This window comes from Solanum dulcamara, chromosome 2 (assembly GCF_947179165.1).
Source record: "Solanum dulcamara chromosome 2, daSolDulc1.2, whole genome shotgun sequence".
Classification (NCBI taxonomy): Eukaryota; Viridiplantae; Streptophyta; class Magnoliopsida; order Solanales; family Solanaceae; genus Solanum; species Solanum dulcamara.
The window spans coordinates 2749653-2770639 of record NC_077238.1 but is presented as its reverse complement, the minus strand read 5'-3'; the positions used below and the strand labels follow the sequence as shown (position 1 = coordinate 2770639).

At 31.5% G+C, this 20987-nt stretch overlaps 3 protein-coding genes across 4 annotated transcripts; 1 reads left to right on the top strand and 2 right to left on the bottom strand.

The window, feature by feature from the left end:
* The first annotated feature begins 476 nt into the window (after positions 1-476).
* On the top strand, positions 477-1940 carry LOC129879974 (probable carboxylesterase 6). Its single transcript, XM_055953738.1, has one exon. It carries the CDS (start codon positions 590-592, stop codon positions 1652-1654), a length of 1065 nt encoding a protein of 354 aa, XP_055809713.1. The 5' UTR covers positions 477-589; the 3' UTR covers positions 1655-1940.
* Positions 1941-7166: 5226 nt separating this feature from the next.
* On the bottom strand, positions 7167-14688 carry LOC129879973 (serine/threonine-protein phosphatase 2A 65 kDa regulatory subunit A beta isoform). Its single transcript, XM_055953737.1, has 13 exons — positions 14565-14688; positions 13693-14106; positions 13138-13384; positions 12739-12851; positions 11658-11737; positions 10550-10691; positions 10372-10452; positions 10019-10123; positions 9047-9229; positions 8628-8720; positions 7986-8125; positions 7843-7909; positions 7167-7637 (listed from the first exon to the last, which is right to left on the bottom strand). Exons 2-13 carry the CDS (start codon positions 14083-14085, stop codon positions 7518-7520), a joined length of 1764 nt encoding a protein of 587 aa, XP_055809712.1. The 5' UTR covers positions 14086-14106; positions 14565-14688; the 3' UTR covers positions 7167-7517.
* Positions 14689-16202: 1514 nt separating this feature from the next.
* Positions 16203-20717, bottom strand: LOC129879972 (aluminum-activated malate transporter 9-like). Of its 2 annotated transcripts, XM_055953735.1 has the most exons (6): positions 20328-20717; positions 18896-19033; positions 18076-18345; positions 17753-17862; positions 17328-17474; positions 16203-16954 (listed from the first exon to the last, which is right to left on the bottom strand). In XM_055953735.1, exons 1-6 carry the CDS (start codon positions 20626-20628, stop codon positions 16361-16363), a joined length of 1560 nt encoding a protein of 519 aa, XP_055809710.1. In that variant the 5' UTR covers positions 20629-20717; the 3' UTR covers positions 16203-16360. The 2 variants fall into 2 exon arrangements, with proteins under 2 accessions (XP_055809710.1, XP_055809711.1); XM_055953736.1 differs by lacking the exon at positions 18076-18345.
* Between the last annotated feature and the right edge of the window lie 270 nt (positions 20718-20987).

Here is a 20987-nt window from a genome sequence, read left to right as displayed (position 1 = left end):
TGATTCATTTTTCCACTTGTGAAAAAACCCACATTGACGTTGAGGGGGTGAGGTTAATACCATGTATTTAAAATTTAAATGTTAAAATTTTGAAATTAAAATAACAATAATAATATATTTAATATAATTTTTTTGAATATAATTCAAAAAAAGTAAAATATATATAAATAACGATCTTAAATACTAGTAAGTAGGTTTTAAATCAAATTCTCGTGTATATTTAACATTTAAAAATAATAATATAAATAAAAAATTTCACTCAAAATTAGTGAATTCTGCCAAACGAATAAGGGCAGGGGTTGAATGATTGAAGCCAATGCCACTTAGCCCACTATTATAGACTCCACGTGAAGACACGTGTCAATTTCCCAATTCCCCACTTTTCATGTCAAAAGTGGATAAATAATCCATATTTCTTTATGATATACTTCAAAAGCCTTCAATGCTAACTAGCCCAATCTTATCTTTTTCACTTCCTATATAAACAACTTCTCATCAACTACAATTATTATGTAACCACAACAAACAAACAAAAAAATCCTCTTCAAAACACTCTCCTCTTCTTCTTATTTTCTTCATTCTTGAATTCATGAAAAAAAGAAGAATGAAAACCATAACATTTGATCCAAATTTCAACCTTCAAAAAATCAAAGAATATCCTCAACATAAAGTTTTATTAGAAGAAATTGAAGGTCTTATTAAAGTTTACAAAGATGGTCATGTTGAAAGACCTCAAATAGTCCCAAATGTTACTAGTAAATTGCCTCTTGAACTTGGTGTTACCTCTAGTGATGTTGTAATTGATAGGCACACAAATATTTGGGCACGTTTATATGTCCCAAAAATATCATCATCATGTCAAGGAAATAAATTACCTTTATTAATTTATTTCCATGGTGGTGGATTTTGTGTTGGATCATCATCTTGGATTTGTTACCATGAGTTCTTAGCAAAATTAGCATCAATTGCTAATTGTGTGATCATGTCTATTAATTATCGTTTAGCCCCCGAAAATCGTCTTCCAGCAGCTTACGATGATGGGGTTAAGACGATTGTTTGGATAAGACAAAAAGTGTTTATGGGTGCTAATGAAGATTATTGGTGGTTAAATAGGGTTAATTTTTCTAGTATTTATTTGGTTGGTGATAGTGCTGGTGGGAACATAGCCTATAATGTAGCTATTAGGCTTTGTTCAAAAATAGGTGACCTAAAGCCAATAATTTTAAAAGGTATAATTTTAATTCAACCTTTTTTTGGTGGAGAATCCAGGACTTACTCCGAAAAATACACAAGTCAATCGCCACGATCAGCGCTCACATTAGCGAGCGCTGACACATACTGGCGACTGGCGTTACCCACGGGGGCTAATCGAGACCACCCGTGGTGTAATGCAATTGCAAAAGAGAGTGTAGATTTGGTGGATATAAGAAATATTCCTGGTATATTGGTGTGTATATCTGAGTTAGATATTTTGAGAGACAGAAATTTGGAATTTTGTGCTACTTTAAATAGAGTTGTTGGTAATAAGAAAGTTGTTGACTATGTGATGTTTAAAGGTGTAGGCCATGCGTTTCAAGTTTTGAACAAGTCTCAAGTTGCACAAACAAGAACAATAGAGTTGATTGAACAAATTAAAGCCTATATCAGCAAATGACAACAATGTACAAAATAGAATCAAGGATTTAAATTATATACACGAATGATGTGTGATTTGTAATATGTCTGTGTGTCTTTTTTTATATTTATAGAAAGTTGAAAGGTTATTAGTCATGTATGATCGTAATATATTACGTAATATCGTCTTTTATAAATGGTGTATGATTTGTAACATGTCACGTGTCACATTTTTTACATATTATTGACATATATTTATTATAGAAAGTTGAAAGTTATTAGTCATATATGATTGTAACATATTACTTAATAATGTCTTTTATGAATTATCGATGTTTACTATAGAAAGTTACTTGAAATTCACTTTTTGTGTTAGAAAGGCACAAAAAGAAGTATTACACTATTAGTCATGTATGGTTGTTAAACCAAAATTATTTACAAATTAGTCACTTATCATTTATTATAGACTATCAATTCGTATTTACTATAAAAAGTTGTTTGTAATTGACCTCTAAAAAGGCTAAAAAGCGGAAAAAGAAATTTTACACTATTAGCCATGTATGATTGTTAAACACGATTCAGTTACAAATTACTAATTTATGTTTGATGTGAAAATTATTTTAGTTGATTTCTAGTTATTAATGTATAGTTATTGAGCTCCAAAATCATCAAATTATATATGAATATTAAGGTACACTTAAACACTGACTTTAAAGTATAATCTAAAGAATAATAAGTTTTGTATTCAATTAATCACACAATACGATATCATGAATGTGAATTAAACATTTCAAAAAATTTATAATGAAAAAATTACATAATTAGTGATTTTAGCGATATTTATTATCATCTATAGCAATACATAGCTATATTATGATATATCTGTCATGTATTAAATCAGAATTATGCATTCAATATAAATATATTATAAGTGTTTTAAAATATATTATATTTGTTTTGGTAAGAAATTGACACAATGTATTATAAATGTATTAAAGTGTGTGATAAATATATTATTCATGGATAAAACTTGTATTATATGAGTTTTATAAATTATTTTTGCTAATATATATTAAAATTGTATTAAAACTGTAATATTATTATTATAAATTGTAAATATTTTCTTAATATTGGATATTTATGTAAGTTTTCCATTTATAATCACATAAATATTATGGTATATTCAAAACAAACATTATTTTCATCAATTTCTAATCATCTAAAATATTAAGCAGATGTGATTAAATAGGACATGAGAGTATATTTGTAACTTAATGAAGACATGACAAGCTTAAATAGGAAGGCATAGAGTCAAGGATTATGGTAGAAGATTAGTAAGTAGTTGAATATTATCTAGTTTTTCTTATCAGTATTGTTATTATTATTACTCTCCTATCATTTTATTCTTCGATTTTATTATTACTTCTTGTTTTCTTTGTTTCGATTACCGTATTATTTGTTGTTTATTCTTTTCTTACTTTATTTTTATCATAACTTCTTCAATAGCATGCTCAATGTAATTTCATAAATGGGGTCTGGAGAAGGTAGAGAGTGTACAAAGTCGTATTCAATAGAGCCTCGGTTCAAAATAAAAAGCCGTTTGAAAAAGAAAATACAGAAATGAAAGCAATAACAACAACAAAATAATGCGATAATTAAAGTCATAATTTCTTCACTACTGTATTTTCTTTCAGTTCTTGATGTTGATATAATTTACCTAGATCGAGGATATATCAAAAACAGTTTCTCTACTATCACAAGATAGAAACAAAGTTATATACACATCAGTGTCCTCAAATCCTACTCGTAGAATTACACCAAATATATTATTTTTGTTGTGTTCTGATTCTCTGGATCTAAACAAATGGGGAAATGACATTTATAAGAAGACAAAACTAAAAAGCACTCTAATCATTCATGGAAAAGGTTAAGTACATGAACCCAAAAAACAATAATAACGTTCCAGAAACTCAAATTGAGATAAAATAAGAATTATTGATGAAAAAATGTCAATTACAGTATAAAGTTTATGAGGATTTTGTCTAATATATTCTTTTCATCAAAACCCAAATTAATCTAAATATGAGTGTCTCAAGGCCTTGGTTAAATTTTGACTCCATTTGTGGAATCGCAGTGTTATTATTAAAGCCTCTATCAAACTCTATAGGCAACCATACTTATATATGATGTTTGTGTTACACAATTAATCATCAAGAATATTACGGACATGAATTTAGTGCGTTAAACTCTAGTTATGTGCGGAGAAAATTTTGACTAATTAAATTGAATTTATTGATATACAATTTTAATTTACATTATATTTCTGTAAGAGATTGCTTTCATAGCTATCAATTGAATGTTCGTTTAGAGGCGGATATAGTATTTTGATACAGAATTTATCTGAATTTAACACTTTCGGCACGATACATGAATTTATATGTAGAAATTTACTAAAATTGCAACAAATAATAGATATGAACCACAATTTCAACAATAAAATGAGTTCAATATTAATAACTTTATTATATATCATGAACCTATAAAACTATAAATCTTGAATCCGTCTTCGATTCTAAGTGGCATTTGTTATTGCCGTTAAAGGCATTTTTTTTGTTATGTTATGTATATAGGCCTCGAGTTAGAGGCTTCATGTTGTCTTTGGGCCATGCACAAAACTTTCTTGAATGAAAATTTTATGTGAAATAGTGGTGATGAAGGTTCCACATCTATGGCAATATTGACCTTAAAGATGAAGGTCCGAGGTTGAGGTTGACTAAAGCAACATCATCCTCGTATCTTCATCGTCTTACTACCTCCATCTTTCTTGCTCAAATGAATGTTCCAAAATGGTTGTATCCTGAAAAATAGAAAACAAATAAGAAGATATTTAAACTCTATATTTCCTAAAGTAAACGTACTAACAAGACGAAAATTGAAAATATATTCCCAACTAATTAGTGTCATCCTACGTATATATTTTTCTTTCATTGTGTGCTATCTTTTCGCTAAGTTTGCATGAATTTATTCAAGACTTAAAAATTTAAATTATACGTATATAAGCTTAATCATTTAGAGGGTTCGTCTAGATATCATTAGAACCTAACTGACAAGCTAGAACAAAAGAATAATTAGATGAAAAGAAATAACAATAACACTACAAGAAGTAGTTTAGAAACTAAATGCAGATTCAGAATATTTAGTTTATGAATTCTTGACGATAATCATTTTTTCTATGTATACGTAGGAGATTAAAAAAAATAACTTAAACACATGGTTTGTGTGGAAACTATTGATTCTGCTAAACCCGTAACTATAATGATAGATCCACCCCAGCTGCAAACAAAGTTAGATTACAAATTTGAACTTTCGAGGCAACATGAGGGTCAATTTCACGTATAGTTGCTAAGTTTTTACTCATCATGATAACACGAAAATTAATATACAACTATTTTTTCGCATCAAACTAAATGAATTTTACTCATGATAACAGTAAAGTCACAAAACTACTTTCTTTTTATCACAAGTATTTTTTGTGTTTTTAGCTATCTACATGAATCTAAAGTTTTTTATAGTTAGAAACAATACCAGCAAACTTCGAAAGAGCTTTTTCCTTCTTTTTCTTCTTACTCCAACTGATTTATTGGCATTCAAGAAAAGAGACACAATATGACTATTGAGAAGAGGCATAATGGAATACATTTCTCACTACAACAAGAAGTGGAATCAGCTACGAATTTTGTCGCTAAATTGCTTGTAACTAAAAAAAAAACTTGATAATTTGTTGCTAATCTGTCACTAAATAGGATTAGTAACAGATTATGTTGTTTAGCTATAGAATTGTATGTTGCTAATTCTTATTTTTTAAGTATGCTAGCTTTTAATGGGAAATGTATTCAAGTGAAGGTCTTATTTATAGGGAAAACTAAAAGAATGTAAAATGAACACATGTCATCAAAAACTTGAGTAGTTTTTGGTGGTTGAAGACTTATAGAATATAGGCATGGCATCCACCTTTCTAAGGTATATAACTATGTCTCAACCACCATGTGTAGAAGTCACACTTTTTTTTTCCTTTTTGCTGTGCCGTTACATATTTCATTTGAGGAAAGAGTCTCCATCACATTGTTTACTAGTATCATATACTAAAAAGAAATAGGAATTAGTCACGGACAAATTCTATAGCTAAACAACAAAATTTATAATTAATTGTACTTAGCAATAAATTATAAAAAAAAAATTGTTAGTTACAAACGATTTAAAGACGAAGTTCATAGCTAATTCTAATTATCTTTTGTAGTGATAGGTGTATGGTTGTTAGATCTTATACTAATCCAACCCCAATAGGTTTTGGTTGTATAGCCATACCATCTTTACAATTAAGATTACTACATTTATGTCACCCTCCGTTAAAATTAGAGATTATAATTTTTGATGGATTGAAATAGGCTGAGCTAATAACGAACGGATCAATAACCAAATCAAACTTAAATTAATTAAGCAAAATATATTTTCGGGGGCTAATTTTACCACCTCTATTGGTGGTCGTAGCATAGACAATTGAATTCAAATTTAATTTGTTTGTCTTAATTTTCTTTTAGTCCCTTTTAAAAACAATCTCCTTGTTTTAGCAATTTTTTTAATTTTATCATAAAACTTTGATCCAATGTTCATAAGGTTACAAGATTAAACATCATCAACTTTAATTTGTGACATTGTTGGTTTCAATCTAAATGAAATGTTGACAAGTCGAGCTTCTAGTGACTTCCTCATAATAAAAGTCTAACAAAAACTTAACACTATGATCATTTGGTAGAGTGTATAAAAATAATATTAAACAAGATATATTAATAATATTGGAACTAGTAATACTGAAATTAGTTATTCAATGGCTATTTCTTATCCACAATATGATTTGGTGTAGGAATGCTTATTCATGTATTGATAGCTAATACATCCTACCAAACAACACCTTGGTGTTTATCAGTTAATCTGAGCTAAATAATACACATTCTTAACCTCATTTCAAACATGAATCCTCTTAAATTAAGATTGATTTGATGTAAACCTGAGATTGTAAGCAATAATAAAACCCCGCCCACATTTGTGGGTCAAATCGTTGGGCTGTTCTATCATTCCTTCCATCTAAATAGAAGAGCTTATAATATGAAAAAATTATTTGAGCGAGTAATTTCTAATAAATAATTACTAATTTTAGCGATAATAAATCTACAGTGTATTAAAAATGAATTATATATGTGATATAAATATATTATAAGTGTTCTAAAAATATATTATACTTGCTTAGTAAAAAATTAACATAATGTATTATAAGTGTATTAAAGTGTGATAAATATATTATTCATCAATAAAAATTATATTATAGGTGTTTTATAAATTGTTCTCTGTAATATATATTAAAACTAAATTATAAATGTATTATAAGTGTTTATGGAAAATAAAAATGTTATTGCTATAAATGATAAATATTTTCATAATATAATATATCTATGTAAGTTTCCCTTATAATATTTAAGGCTAAGAAACGCAAACACTAATATAAAGGCAAATCTGCTAGAGTAACACAGCTAAAATGTTGTAAGTTCAAACCTCAAAAAAGTACACTAACAAAAACAAATACAATTTGAGCTTAGCATATCCAAATAGTTTAGTATGGCAGCAACTTTACATGAAAAAACACTCATGTCTTCATTAGTGTCACAGCATCTTGAATGCCGAATCCTACAAAAGAATTAGTAACAATATACGACTCCAAGATCAATACGATGCATTTTACATTGTACGTTTTCCCTTTTGCTTCGTCGTGCGAGAGCGTAATCCAAGACTGCCAAAGAGGGATTAGAAGAGAGATTTGTACTACTCTCACCTGCCAATGTTTAGCTTCTCTAACCTGACATCATGACGTTATCGATTGACTGAAGTGCTTGATTGGCATAAAAGCGAACATCGACATCAGGGTCTTCAGCTAGCTCTACTAAACTGGGCCGAATGGTTTTCTCCACCACCTAGACAATTGAAAATACCAGAGACAGTTAGATTATACGAAAACGATCAGAGAAGCTTTGGATTCTTAGCTTATTTGAGAACTTCCTTGTAATCTCACCCGCATTGCCCAAAAAACAACGAAACTTTGTAGAATAGCTCACTCATTTCCCGAAACGAACCAAGTATAAACAACCAAGAAACAAGAAATGAGGCAAGGATTCTCACCGAGTTGTCAACAATAGGTATAAGGGATTGCAACACCTTTGCCACATTAAATTTAATGTTGGGCACTCTGGAATAAGATAAAACTTTTGATTAGTTCGACTTAGAGGTACAAAACCATTTAAACACTGGGAAAGAAAAATTACCTATCCTTTGTTGCAGTAACAACCACAGGCAACAACTTAGAACAAGTTATCTCAGAACCCATTACTGGTGCAAGCAATGAAATTGATCTAAGAATAGTCATTCGATACAAATAATGTGGACTGGTAGTCATATCCAAGACCTGCAAAATAAGACATTTTTAACTGGGAAAACAGAACAAAATTGGAATCAATCATGGCAAAAGCTGGAGCCTAGAAACTCTAAAGAGGCCATGGTAAACTATTTTCCTTCTTTAATTCTCAGCCTACGAGGTAAACTTCCTAGTAGAAGGAAATATAGGTGCACCCCTAATTCCTTTCCTGAAATCTTCAGTTCACACCTCTCCAGATAGCAGGAGCAGAATGGAAGAAAACCAGCTTATGATTGACTATATCCAACATTCGTGTCTCGAGGACAGGAAGGGCAATACAGATTTTTCTAAGAATTTTGGGGCAAAGATGCATACACTTCAAGACAATCAAAATAGAGATTAACTCCACCCTTCTCCCCTACTCCTGCACCTTGGGTCCCATCAACTTCATGTAGTAAGAGAAGATAATTCCCATGACCCACTGAACTTGTTTGTTTTTAAAAAGATATCATGGAAGAGAATAGCAATTCCAATTTGCACACGTCAAGCAAACCTGAGGAATTATATGCTGCATTGCCCACTCTGGACCAAATTCTTCTGCAAGACGCTTCAAGTTATTAGCAGCAGCATCTCTAATTGAATAAACCTGCATCAAAGAATCAGCAAGGAAGAGATCAGCGGTAGAGATATTGTCCCATCCCATCAATTATTGATAAAAGCAAATTGCCTTTTCACATTCATCAATAGATAACAGAAAAACATAAAGTAACTATCAAAGAAAGAGTTGGAGGTAATTTGACTCCAGAAAATGTCCCGACTGGTTTTCCACTTGCAATAATAAAGGAAGTGGAAGAGAGAGACTGAGAAAGATAGAAATAAGTTTTCAATGAAGCTTCTCATGCACCAAGATAAAAAATTTATCCTTCATCAATTTCATATGAATATCTAACAGCCAGTTTATCAAATACCAACCTTGTCCTGTAACCATTGCATGCAAAGAGCACCCAGCTTATCATCAAAAAATCCTATGCCCAATTGACTTGCCAATAGAGGTATGTATTCTATTATTGCAAGACGGACTCGCCAATGCCTGTCCTCTGCCAGCTCAACAATAGCTGGCAACAGAGATTGGGACAATAAATCAATTCCAATCACCTGTAACATTTAGAGAAATTGAGAGTTAGGAAAGGAGTAAACTAAACTGACTAATAATAATAATTAATAAATAATTGAGAGTTGCAGAGTGCTAGGAACCAATGCAAAGAGCAGGCAGCTAAAGACAGTGACAAAACAAAGAGATGCTTGATGTCAAATTTTACAAAAGGAATAGAACTTTATGAAAAAACTGAAATTAAATAAATCAGAAACTTAACAATATTCACAATGTTAAAGTATCCCTGTAAAAGGAATAGTGGCTTTTCACTCGAGTGTAATCCCTCAGTGGGGTCTATCGGTAACAGTTTCTCTACACCCACATAGAAAGGGATAAGGTTTGTGTACATACTACCCTCCCCAAACCCCACTTGTGAGATAACACTATACACTGGGTATGTTGTTTCCCGTGCAACAACTGCTTGCAAAAACAAATCTAGAGTAAGTGGAGAAGATGATACTAAAGCACAACTCCTCTACAATTTTTACAACACAACTGACTCCTAACTAACAAGATCTACAGCTCTTATCAATACCAAAGCCGAAGTTGCGCACCTGAACATATTTTTTAAAATTAAAGGAACAAATCATAGGGAACAAAAAAATGGCATAACAAATAGAGTTCAGTATGTTAAAGGATTTAGATTGCGTTCTTTATTTTAGGAATCCCTGCATCATGAAAATACACATCACATCATGTCGCATACCATTTCCAAAATCAAGCAGCAAAAAGTTCACTAGTCTCATAATTAATTGCAGACCATAGGGAAAATGTGTGAATCATTCACCAACCTGATTGACTTGATCAAGCTTGCTAATGATGTTCAGGCGCACATCGGGAAACTCGTCCTTCAGAAGGGAAAGAAATATTGGAAGAAGATGTTCAATGGTTGCATCCTGCATCAAATACACATACAGAAGTCAAATTATTTCATAGGTAAATCTTAATGCTTCAATCAAACACGGATGTGCATTGCATGATGTGAAAAGTTTTCCCAAGCTAGAGATTATATTCAGCAACTCATAGCATTCGTATATGACATACCACAGTAAATTCTGGACCTTCCAACAATGCATCTACCATCTATATTGTAAAGAAAACACATGATCAATATTTTCCTCATCTAGAAGCTAATGCACCTCACCTTTCCCAAAACAGGAGCCATCCCCATTATAACGGAAGCCAAAGCAGATCTGACATGCTGTGAAGAGTCTGATGATAATTCCTATAACATTTATCAAACCCAAAGACATATTAGAGGATCAATAGGAACCAAAAATGAAAAATGAAGCTCCTAAACAGGAAATGTAACGGGCATATACCTTCACACAGGGAAGAATATGCTGAATAGCAAGCTCAGGACTAAGAATCCTGCAGAATTTGGTGACTTTTCCTGCAGCAGCTATGCGAACTTCAGCTTCATTATCTCGAAGCAAACGGACATAGGCAGGCACCAAATCCGTCCTAAACCATGGCCAGACACAATCAGACATCTAACAGCAAAGATTTCTAATTTTCCAAAATAAATGGTTTGGTGAAGAGAGCATGATTCATTGACAGAAAACATAGAGAAGCATGAACTGGGTATGAACAGCATATTCCTCCACTGATTAAATATTATTATGGCTCAACAGTATCATGTGATGCATAGAACTTTCAGGGACTAGAGTATATTGCATGTTTCCAAAATTAATTTTTTGCTTTAACAATGATGCATCAATTATAGAAAAATCCTTGGCCTAAACAAAATCCATACATTCCTAAACTACCACTAATTTATATCATGGAGCTCCTCAGTCAATTGCCCTTCCCGTTATTCATCAACAAAATACTATCAAAGAGGCGAACAGAGTATTCATGAAAAAAAGTGTTCTTGTTAGACCCACTTGGCCAACAATCTCGGCAGGCATTAGTTTTTTCCATCTTCTTTTATTTTTTTCTTTTGGTGGGGGGCAGGGTCCACATTGCCCAAATTACAGAACTTGTCAACCGATTTGGGAGCCAAAGTAATGAGTTTTTGACAACAAGACTCTAAATGTATCTGGCAAGCCCGAATGATAGCGGCTGTGGGTTCCTTTGTCAACAAAAAAAGATTCTAAATTTGAATGAACGGCGATAGCGCAATAGAAGCAGCTCAGAATGAGTCAGCAGTTGCACATCACTTCATTCCACTTCAGAGGAGAACATTTAGGTCAATGAATAGAGCATAACGGACGTACAAAAGTATATGGCTATCCAGGTATGTGGAAGGTTCAACATATCAGGTAAAGCTATGAATTACACTGCCAACAATATAATTCCCACTTTAAAGATTAAGATTAACTGAAAACAACCAAAAAATGATTAGAATCCACTCCAATATGGATTCCATATATAGACATCATATGGTAAATATCCACAACGTATCGCATATTTAAGTTGAGAAAGTACCTAGTGGGCTCAGGCCCTACAGCTTCACATAGTTCGTACAACTGGTTAGCAACCATGTATCGAACGCGCCATGACTTGTCCTGGTTATTAGCAGATAAAAAAAAACATGCACAATTATGAACAAATGAAATTTCCTTAGAGAGTAGGGAAATTCTTCGAGACAGAGAGAATAATACTATAATAGTACTTAATATTATCACAATACTTTAATAATAAGACCTACTGTAAGTTTTTTATCACAGCTAAACCAATATAATGGATCCCTGCAAGGTTTAATCCTTCAGTTTTAGCCCTTTTTAACCTAAATTTTACTCCTATAACTGCAAATATAGGCAAGTGCACCAAGAGCTTTCTGGAATCATATTTTGACTAGTGTCACCACGTTAAGACTTGGTAGTACATTTTCATACTGTAAACCAAGTAAAAATATCTAAAGACCGTAATGAAGATCCATCATATCACATTTGTCCTGTAAAGCTTATTTTGGAATAAATTCACTCTAACTTGACGAAATGTCTTTCCGACCACCAAGATTTAGCAATAAAGGCTTCACCTAAACAAGCCTACTCAAGCCATTTGTCCACATTTCTTTTCTCATTCCCCTACTCTGCCAGTTTGTGAAAAAATAGTAAGCACTACTCCAAAATAAAGTTATGATCCCCATCATATTTTAGACAGGCTCACCTAGTCTAACCCTATGCTACTGCCTAATAGATTCAAATGAAGAGAGTGGCTAGGATTTGAATACAAGGTTCTTTTCCATATTACATACATTGGAAACATTCAGAGAACTTAAGGGTCATACCTTTGTGTGGAAACAACACTCTAGATCAAAGGGCACGCCTAATGTGCATACTTAATTAGAAATTAATTTTTTAGATGAAAGATGATAACTATTAGAAAATTAAGTTGCAAATGTTTCACTGGTAGCTCACTCAACCATCAAAAAGAAGTTGTTACATGCTGGAATTACTTTTTTTTTAAAGTGAACACAAGAATCTAAAGCAAGGTGCAAGATTTCAAGGATCTGTATGAGCCAGGACAGCATGAATCCAAACTCCAAACACAAACTAGCGAGTACCTGAGAGAAGTTGACAATGACAGGCAGGATATGTGCCACACAGTCCTGGGGCTCCAACAGCTTGCCAAGTGCAGCACAGCCCTCAACAGCTAATAAGCGCACAGAATCCTGATCTGAAATCAAAAGACATCAGATAAGCCAACAAAAAAATGTTTTTGAGAAAAAAAACACTAGAAGAACCAACAAACAATTCATTCGACACTAAACGCATCCTAAAGAAACATCAGATTTAACCAAAAATAACCATTTTATTGCCATAAGCAATGGGTTATGTGAAGTAACATCAACTTAAAAACCAACAACTCCATGAAGTAACACAAATTTTGAAACCTTTATAAGAGAGAAATTTGGATAGACTGTCTCTAGTCATAATTTGCCAAATATAAGTGAAAATATTACCATCCTCTGTAAGACCATCAAATATTGACATGATGTCACTCTTGAGGTAAGCAGATTCAACTGTAGCAGCAAACTTCCCCAAGTTTGTAGCAGCCGACCTTCGCACCATAGGCATGTCGTCTTGACACAATTGGCTGTAAATAGACCGAAGTTCTGCTTTCAACATCTCTGGGGCACTTGAGTAAGCAATATGAAAGAGACCACAAGCAGAAACTCTTGCTGTGAACCATTCACCAGCTGCTAGCCTCTAGTGATTGGAAAGAATAGGAAGACGTATAAACATTTGACAAATCCCCAACCATGATATTAAGTAAAAGATTAAAAAAATATATATGAGTGATGTTCAGAATTTCACAGATTAGAATTATATTAGGGATTACAAGTGAAAAGATAAAAACATATATGAGTGATGTTCAGAGTAGCCCACATTAGAATTATATTAGGGATTGCAAGTGAGTAAAAGGTCTTCGAATGTTTGTCGTATGTTTGTGTAACTACCATAATGTCATAATGATGAATAATAAGGAGCAAAAATGGTAATAGTCATAGTCAAACCTTCACAAGCGGGACGAACCAATCAACCAAATCACTCTCCCTCATCTGGGATCCAATTCTACACAATGACTCCACGGCTTTATCCCTCACACAGGTCTCCTCAACTGTACAAAGGGTCTCTAGAGGTGGGAGAAGAACATGAGCATGCTCCACGCCTCCAACATAAGGAATAAACACGCCCAACTCTTCTGCCATTGCCAGCAACACTTCATCATCGTCGTCATTATTTTCACTCAAAAACGGGATCAACTCCTTCCTGGTTCTCTCCTCACCGAGTGCACGTGCAATAGTTGATAACCGCCTAATAGAATTCAACCGCAACTGGATATCATCATTCTTAAGTTCATCTATTAACACGGCTATCGGGTACAATGGTTCATCTACCATTGCCATCCTCTAGAGATTCTATTAGAGCTGCAAAAACCAAACTTTCAATTAAACATATTCCAAAATGTGAATCGAGAAACAATTACAGCAAAGCTGCAAACTTGTCCGACCCTAAATCTCCCCGAAAAATCACAAATTTTCTTCAAACCAGCCAGATCCAAAACATATACAGCACATAAAACAGGAAAATAATCGAATGGAACTTTCAATTTACAAATATTCTATACCTCCAAATCTGAGATCTGAAGAAAATCCCTAACGAATTCCAGTAAATAATATACGAAAACAAATACCACCCAGTAATCAAATATTAAAGCTAATAAGAACTGAAACTAGAAAGCGGTGAACAGTTTTTCCAAATTGAACCAATTAAGCTCCACAAACAATGTATTGCAAAATAAAAATCGATACTTTAATGCATATCTTTCTGTTTATGACGGAATATGATAATAAAATGCCCGGATAAACGGAAAAGAGATCGTTACCGGTGGAAATTTCGCCGCCGTTCGCCTGAGATTCGAGCTTGAATTTCGTCAAAATCTAGAGAGAGAAAGAGTTAGGATGAAAAGGGAGATATTCGCCTACTCATGAAATGACAATGTAATGTTTAGATGGGTCGCTTTTAATTTAGGCCCAAGAAGATAACTTGGGCCTGAAGATGCTTGTTAGTTTCTTATGCAAACAAACAAGTAGACAAACCCACTTTAAAATGAACAAAAAAGAAAAATAAAAGGAAGATAAATTTTCAGAAATAACTATAGTTTGGGTGTTAATAACAAGTTGTAGCTATATTTTAAGTATTTTTATCATTTATATCAACAATTATTGGGGTTTCATACGATTATATTCATTGTATTTATTTCGTAAACGAATACAACCTATATCAACTTTATTTGTTCGCGCAAGAAATAACAAAAATACATGGGATTGTATTCATTCACTCTAATTTCAATTGTATTTATTCGCTCTATTGTATTAATTGTTACCAGCTTGCATCTCTTGTATTAATTTGTTCTAGTTTCTCTAGTATTCATTTGCTCTATTATATCAATTGCTATAGCTTGTATCACATGTATTCTCATATCAACTTTAATTTCTTTGTTATTTATTTGTAGTTATTGTTCAATTATTACTATCTTTGAGGTTGTACGTGTTCGACTTCTTCATCTTTACTTTTTAGTTTCTATAGTTTAAACATGTATGATGTGACAACATGTTTGAACTCCAACTGTCATTTTGTAAGAATTTGGGCGCTCTAAATTACTTTCACGTTTAAATTGCTCTAGCATGATATTTCACATTTGTGAAAACAATACATATGAGTTAATTTTGATCCAGCATAGTCTGTGTAACTCCGATTACTTTCCTTAAAAATTACTTTTCAATTATATTAATACATGAATCCATATGAATTTGTTCACGAAATATTCGACTATATAATAATTAATAAGTGTAACAAATTGGGCATTGACCATTCAGAAATCACGAACCTGATAATGTGGAATAATTTTCATTTCACTTTTTGGCTATTTATTAGTGTTGGACGATCATGTTCAGCAAGTCATACCAAACATGTTGGGTATACAAGTGAAAAAATATACAACGTAGAAAGTTGATTAAATTGGTTAAAGAATCTCTTTTAATTCTTAAATGACCTCCAAGTCTTAATTATTGGCCAAATAATTTTCTCTCTTAATTAGTGTTAATTAGTGATCGGGTTTAATCAAAACGATTTTAAAAAAATTAAAATCTCAGCTCCAAAGTTGAAACAAAAGTGATGGTATTTATTTATTTTCGTAGGATGCTACATCTAATGAGGAAAAAGGAAAAGGAGTCATGAGTTTAAGTTAAAATTAAGCAAGGTTAACAAAGAATATTTATTAGCCATTTTCAATACGTTAGATATATTTTTGGCTCTTTTTCAATTTTAAAATTATGTGATAGTGTAGTATTATTAGTTTTGCATAAAATTTACAAAAGGGGATCTCCTTATTACTATAGTCTCAAATGCACTATGACTCATTCAATAACCATTTCTTTTTTTAATCTCAATGTAGAAAATGAAGAATCAAAATCATAACATGAAAATTAATGATAGAGTTGAGCAATTTGATACTACTAACAATGGTTTTTGTTGTTGCATTGAGTATATATTTATTCAGATAAACGAGATACCTCATATATACACCAATATACAAATTTCATTTATCTAATTCAACTCTTTTGCTCCTTACACAACTATTAAACAAATGACAACTACAATTGGTAAATTCTTTAACTCTTAAACACTAATAGCCTCTTTAAACTCTGCTCTTTGACTTAGTTCTTCAAAGCAGTCAACTACATTTTGTAGTCTTGCAACAAATTCAATGAGAAGTGAAGCAAAAGTAGCTAAAGACAAAGCACTAGCACTTAAATAAGTTTCAATTTCATCAATTGTATCAATCTTTTCACCATCAAGTAGTGAAAGACATGAAGGCCATTGATTTTGCTTTTTAAATAATGTTGACTTTGTGACCAATTGATCTTTTGCATATTGTGGCCAATTTGTATGCAATGACCTTATGTCAATGGCTGTTTCACTAAGTGATTGAAAATCTAATGGAAAATTTTCATTTGAAGAATCATCAAGATTTTTAATAATGTTTGGTTTTCCAATTTCCCAATTCTTTGAGTTGACCAATAGGTATGACTTCTGGTCTATTTTTTTCTGTAGGTATTGTGCTGTCTCATGCACTTCTTTTAGAATAGTTTCATGACTATTTAGTGCTTCCATTTTCTCTAATTTTGTTCCTAGCTCACGTAGAACTTTTGCAGCATCGATACCGACTATTTTAAGCTCATTTTGAAAAACCTTCCTCTTTTCTGGCGGCGCCTGCAAAAATGTTAAAGAATTTAATTTTTATGTTTTGAAAGTACGACGACTCAAGATGAACTGCAACAACATATAAATATAGTAATTGAAGCAAAAAAGAAAAAAAAACTGAAGTAATTCTAATTTGATAAACAGTCAAAAATTGACCTCAAGAGGTCTTTTTTAAAATAAAAAAAAATGGACCTTAGGAGGTTGTTTTTTCAGTAGTGATGTGTTTTCTTCTTTATATTTTGAATTACTTTGGTGAAAATTCTAAATCAGCCACTATTCGTTAGATTCTTCAAAATTAATACATTTTCAAAAATACGACACAACCATGGCGACATTTTAAAGATTCTAGCAACACATAGTACAATTAGTTAAAGTGTAAAACCTGAATTTTTGATTGGATGCATCCATGTAATGCCATGACCATGAATGCACAATGCCTCAATTCACTGCTTAATTTAACAAAATCTCTCCATGGATTTTTGTGCATTTTATAACGCCCATGAGGTGGCTCCCAAATAGCAAATCCAAGCTGTTCAAATATGAATCAAAAATTAGGATGTTATTATATAGTAGTAGACTAGTAGTTCCTTTTGTGTAATTCATGATTAGTTAGTTAATTAGTAGAGTACACATAAATGTTACAATTACTATCAAAAAAATTGAAATTAACAAAAAACGTCATCGCTAATTCATTGCTTAATCACTCGTATCTAACAAAATTTTACGATATGATTAGCAACATACATTGTTATTTGACTAGCGGAGTTTATCGATAGCTAATTTCTATTTTTTAATAGTGATACGTACCAATGTTTGCTCTCGACTAGTGGATTCTATGACCGATTTATAGCCATTATATTCCGAGTGATTTATAGCTTCATCACACTCAACACAATTTAAGTATCCATCGATACAACCTGTCAAAAAAATTATAGACTCAAAATTTAATAAACTAAAAATTGGCATATTGAATATGTTCTTAAACATTTTACATTCACTTTTTTCCTCAAATAAATTTCTACCATTCGAATAATTAGTAAAGTGATACTTAAATGAGACATTTAAGAAAATATGAAAAGTATAGTATAAACAGATACAGACGGATAATAAAAATATATATAGACAGGTACCTTCCAAGGAAGTTGCAAGATCCATAAAATTCTTAACGACCAATCGATGCAAATCTTCACCAGCCCAAATAGGGCAAATACCAATGTTAATAATCAAGCAAATACAAGCACCAAGAGCAATCAAAGCTAAACGTGTAAGAATTGCCACATTATATCCCCCAGTCCTATTTCCAGCCATAATGAGGATACAATATGTCAAGATAAATACTCTATATCCATATTCATATGGTGCCATTGTTGGATATAACTTCAAATATGATCCTATAAATGCTGCAAAAAAAATAAAATGATATTAACATAATATACAGGGTGACACAAATCCCCTTCTTATAGTATTCGAGATATAGTATATTATTTCTTCCCAAAATAGAACAGAATAGTGGTGTCTTTTTGGAAGAAAAAAAATCATTGCCTTTTTTTTGGAATAACGGTGTGAAAATTAAAAGAATAAAGAAAAGAAACTCAAGTCAAAAAATCAACGGGCAATAATTTGTTATATTTCCAAGTCTTTAAGCTAAAATAGAAATGTTTTCTTATGAAAACAAGAAATTCCTTACTTTTTTTTCTATATGGGATAAATTAAAGTTTCTTTATTTCTCATTCATTAGTTAGTTCAAAGGTCATGAAATCAAACAACTTTCACACTATCACATCGGTGATGTTAAAATATATAAGTACATTTAAATTTATAACTCAAAAATTAAAAAAAAATTATCTACCTACCCAACAAGTTAGTGGGATGTTCTTTTATATAATAGTCAAGTGTATATAAATTAAATTCTTAAAAGGATCTATGCTACTTGAGAGTTTAATTAATTACCTACGATAAAAATGCTGACAACACATACAACTCTTTCCCATTCTCCAGCCCATAATGCTAATTGAACAAAGATGAAAGCAAGCATCCCAGCACAAAAGGTCCCCAAGCCACGATTAAACCCTTTAATAAGTGTTCCTCCTGCCCAAAACAAAAGGGTGAAAATAGTGAACTAAATCAACATAATATTTTAAAAATTAAAGTGAAGTAAATCAATATAATATTTTAAATTTTTATATTAAAAAACTATACAATAAGTACAACATGTTGTAATTTTTTTCAATATCGATATGATGAAAAAAAACATATTTTAAAATATTGATCAAAATGAACATAGTTTGACTCTCGTGAAGAAAAACATGACAAATAATTTTGGATAGAAAAAGTTGCATCGATTGATAACTATGAACAATTGGTAATTAATGTTTGTTACTACAACAACATCAGGCCCAATGCAATCCCAAAAAGTAACAACGCTCGACGATCAACTAATATTATATCTTAATTCTTGACATTTCATATGTTTTTATATATGGTCATATCCTCGGTAAGCTGCATGTCATGAGTTATGCGTCTGGTCTAATCCCCTTGCCGTGAGATTTTTTCAATCTACCTCTATCTCTTTATATTCAGAGATAAGTGTCAAAAACATATTTGAACTATTCCTTTTTTTGAGTTTCATACCTAAATTATTGGAAGTGTGAGTTTCATATCTAAATTATCACTAATTAGTTTGAGAAACACAACTCTCTCTTTTATTCCACTCTCATCAGTCATCATGGTATGTGCACCTCATTTAAAAAAATTGTCAATTCACACTCCACATGAAACTCATACTTCCAATAGTTTAAGTATAAAACTAAAAAAAAAGGTAGAATTTAGGTGTGTGTTTAACACTTATTTCTTATATTCATGGTAGACAACTTCTCACTGCTCCTCACAAGGGCATATCAGTGCATCTTCTCGATCTTCATATATCCTAATCATCTCAGTCTCGCATGTATTATTTTGTCCACCACAAAAGTCGTTACTCCTACCTTGTCTCAAATAGATTCGTTCTTAATCCTATCACTCATAATATGTCCATACATCCATCTTATTGCCTCAACAAATCTGTCACTAACAAATCAAATTACAATACTAAAGGCAAAAACAATAATCATTACAACTATCTATGTACTCTATGTGTTTCAAAAAGAATGACTCTAATTTCCTTTTTAATATATTAAAAAAGAGTGACTTTTTTTTTTACTAATACTTTAATTTCAGTTTTTCACGTGGCATAATTTTATTTTAGAACCACAAGATTGAAATTTTTTCTATTTTTTAAAATTTTGTGCCAAATCAGACTAAATCACTCTTTTTGAAATATAGAGAGTATATATATAATTTAACTAGCAAGCAAAAACAAGAGAGGGATGTTGAATTTTGGTACCTATGGTGAACTCAAACATAATGAGAACTGTTAAGATTGCCCATATTGAGAACTGAGCAATATCAGGAAATGGTTCCTTCCAGAAAATGAGAAGAGACACAAAAAATAAAGCAAATCCCATTTTTAATGAAAAAATGATCTTTCTTGGATCATTTTTACCCATCTCAATTGCTTTCTTAGCAAAATCTTGAATATTGTTGAAATAAATGAAGCAGCCATTTCTTTTTTCATCATGTAACAACAATATTTCCTTGTTGTAAGAAGAATCCTTCTTGAAGAAATTCTTTAAGTTCATGATCATTTATTGTTGTTGTTGCTATATATTTTTTTCTTGGAAAATTAAAGAAAAGAAAGAGAGGAGATGATTTATATATCAAATTAAAGGGTCCATTTGTGTTCTCCAAGAGGTATGGAACTTCTCTTATATAAGATTTTTTTTAAAAAAAAAAAGGAAAAGGAGAAAAGCTGTCAAGAGAAAGAAAGGAGAAAGGACACAGAAAAATGAAAATAATGAAATTAGTAGGAAATCTTTTTTTAAAAAATAATTATTTTCTTCGTTTTAATTTGTTTGTTCTATTATTTTGATTTGACATATTTCAAAAATAATAAGACTTTTAGATGTTATAGTCTTAAATTAAAAGTAGAATATACCAAAATATT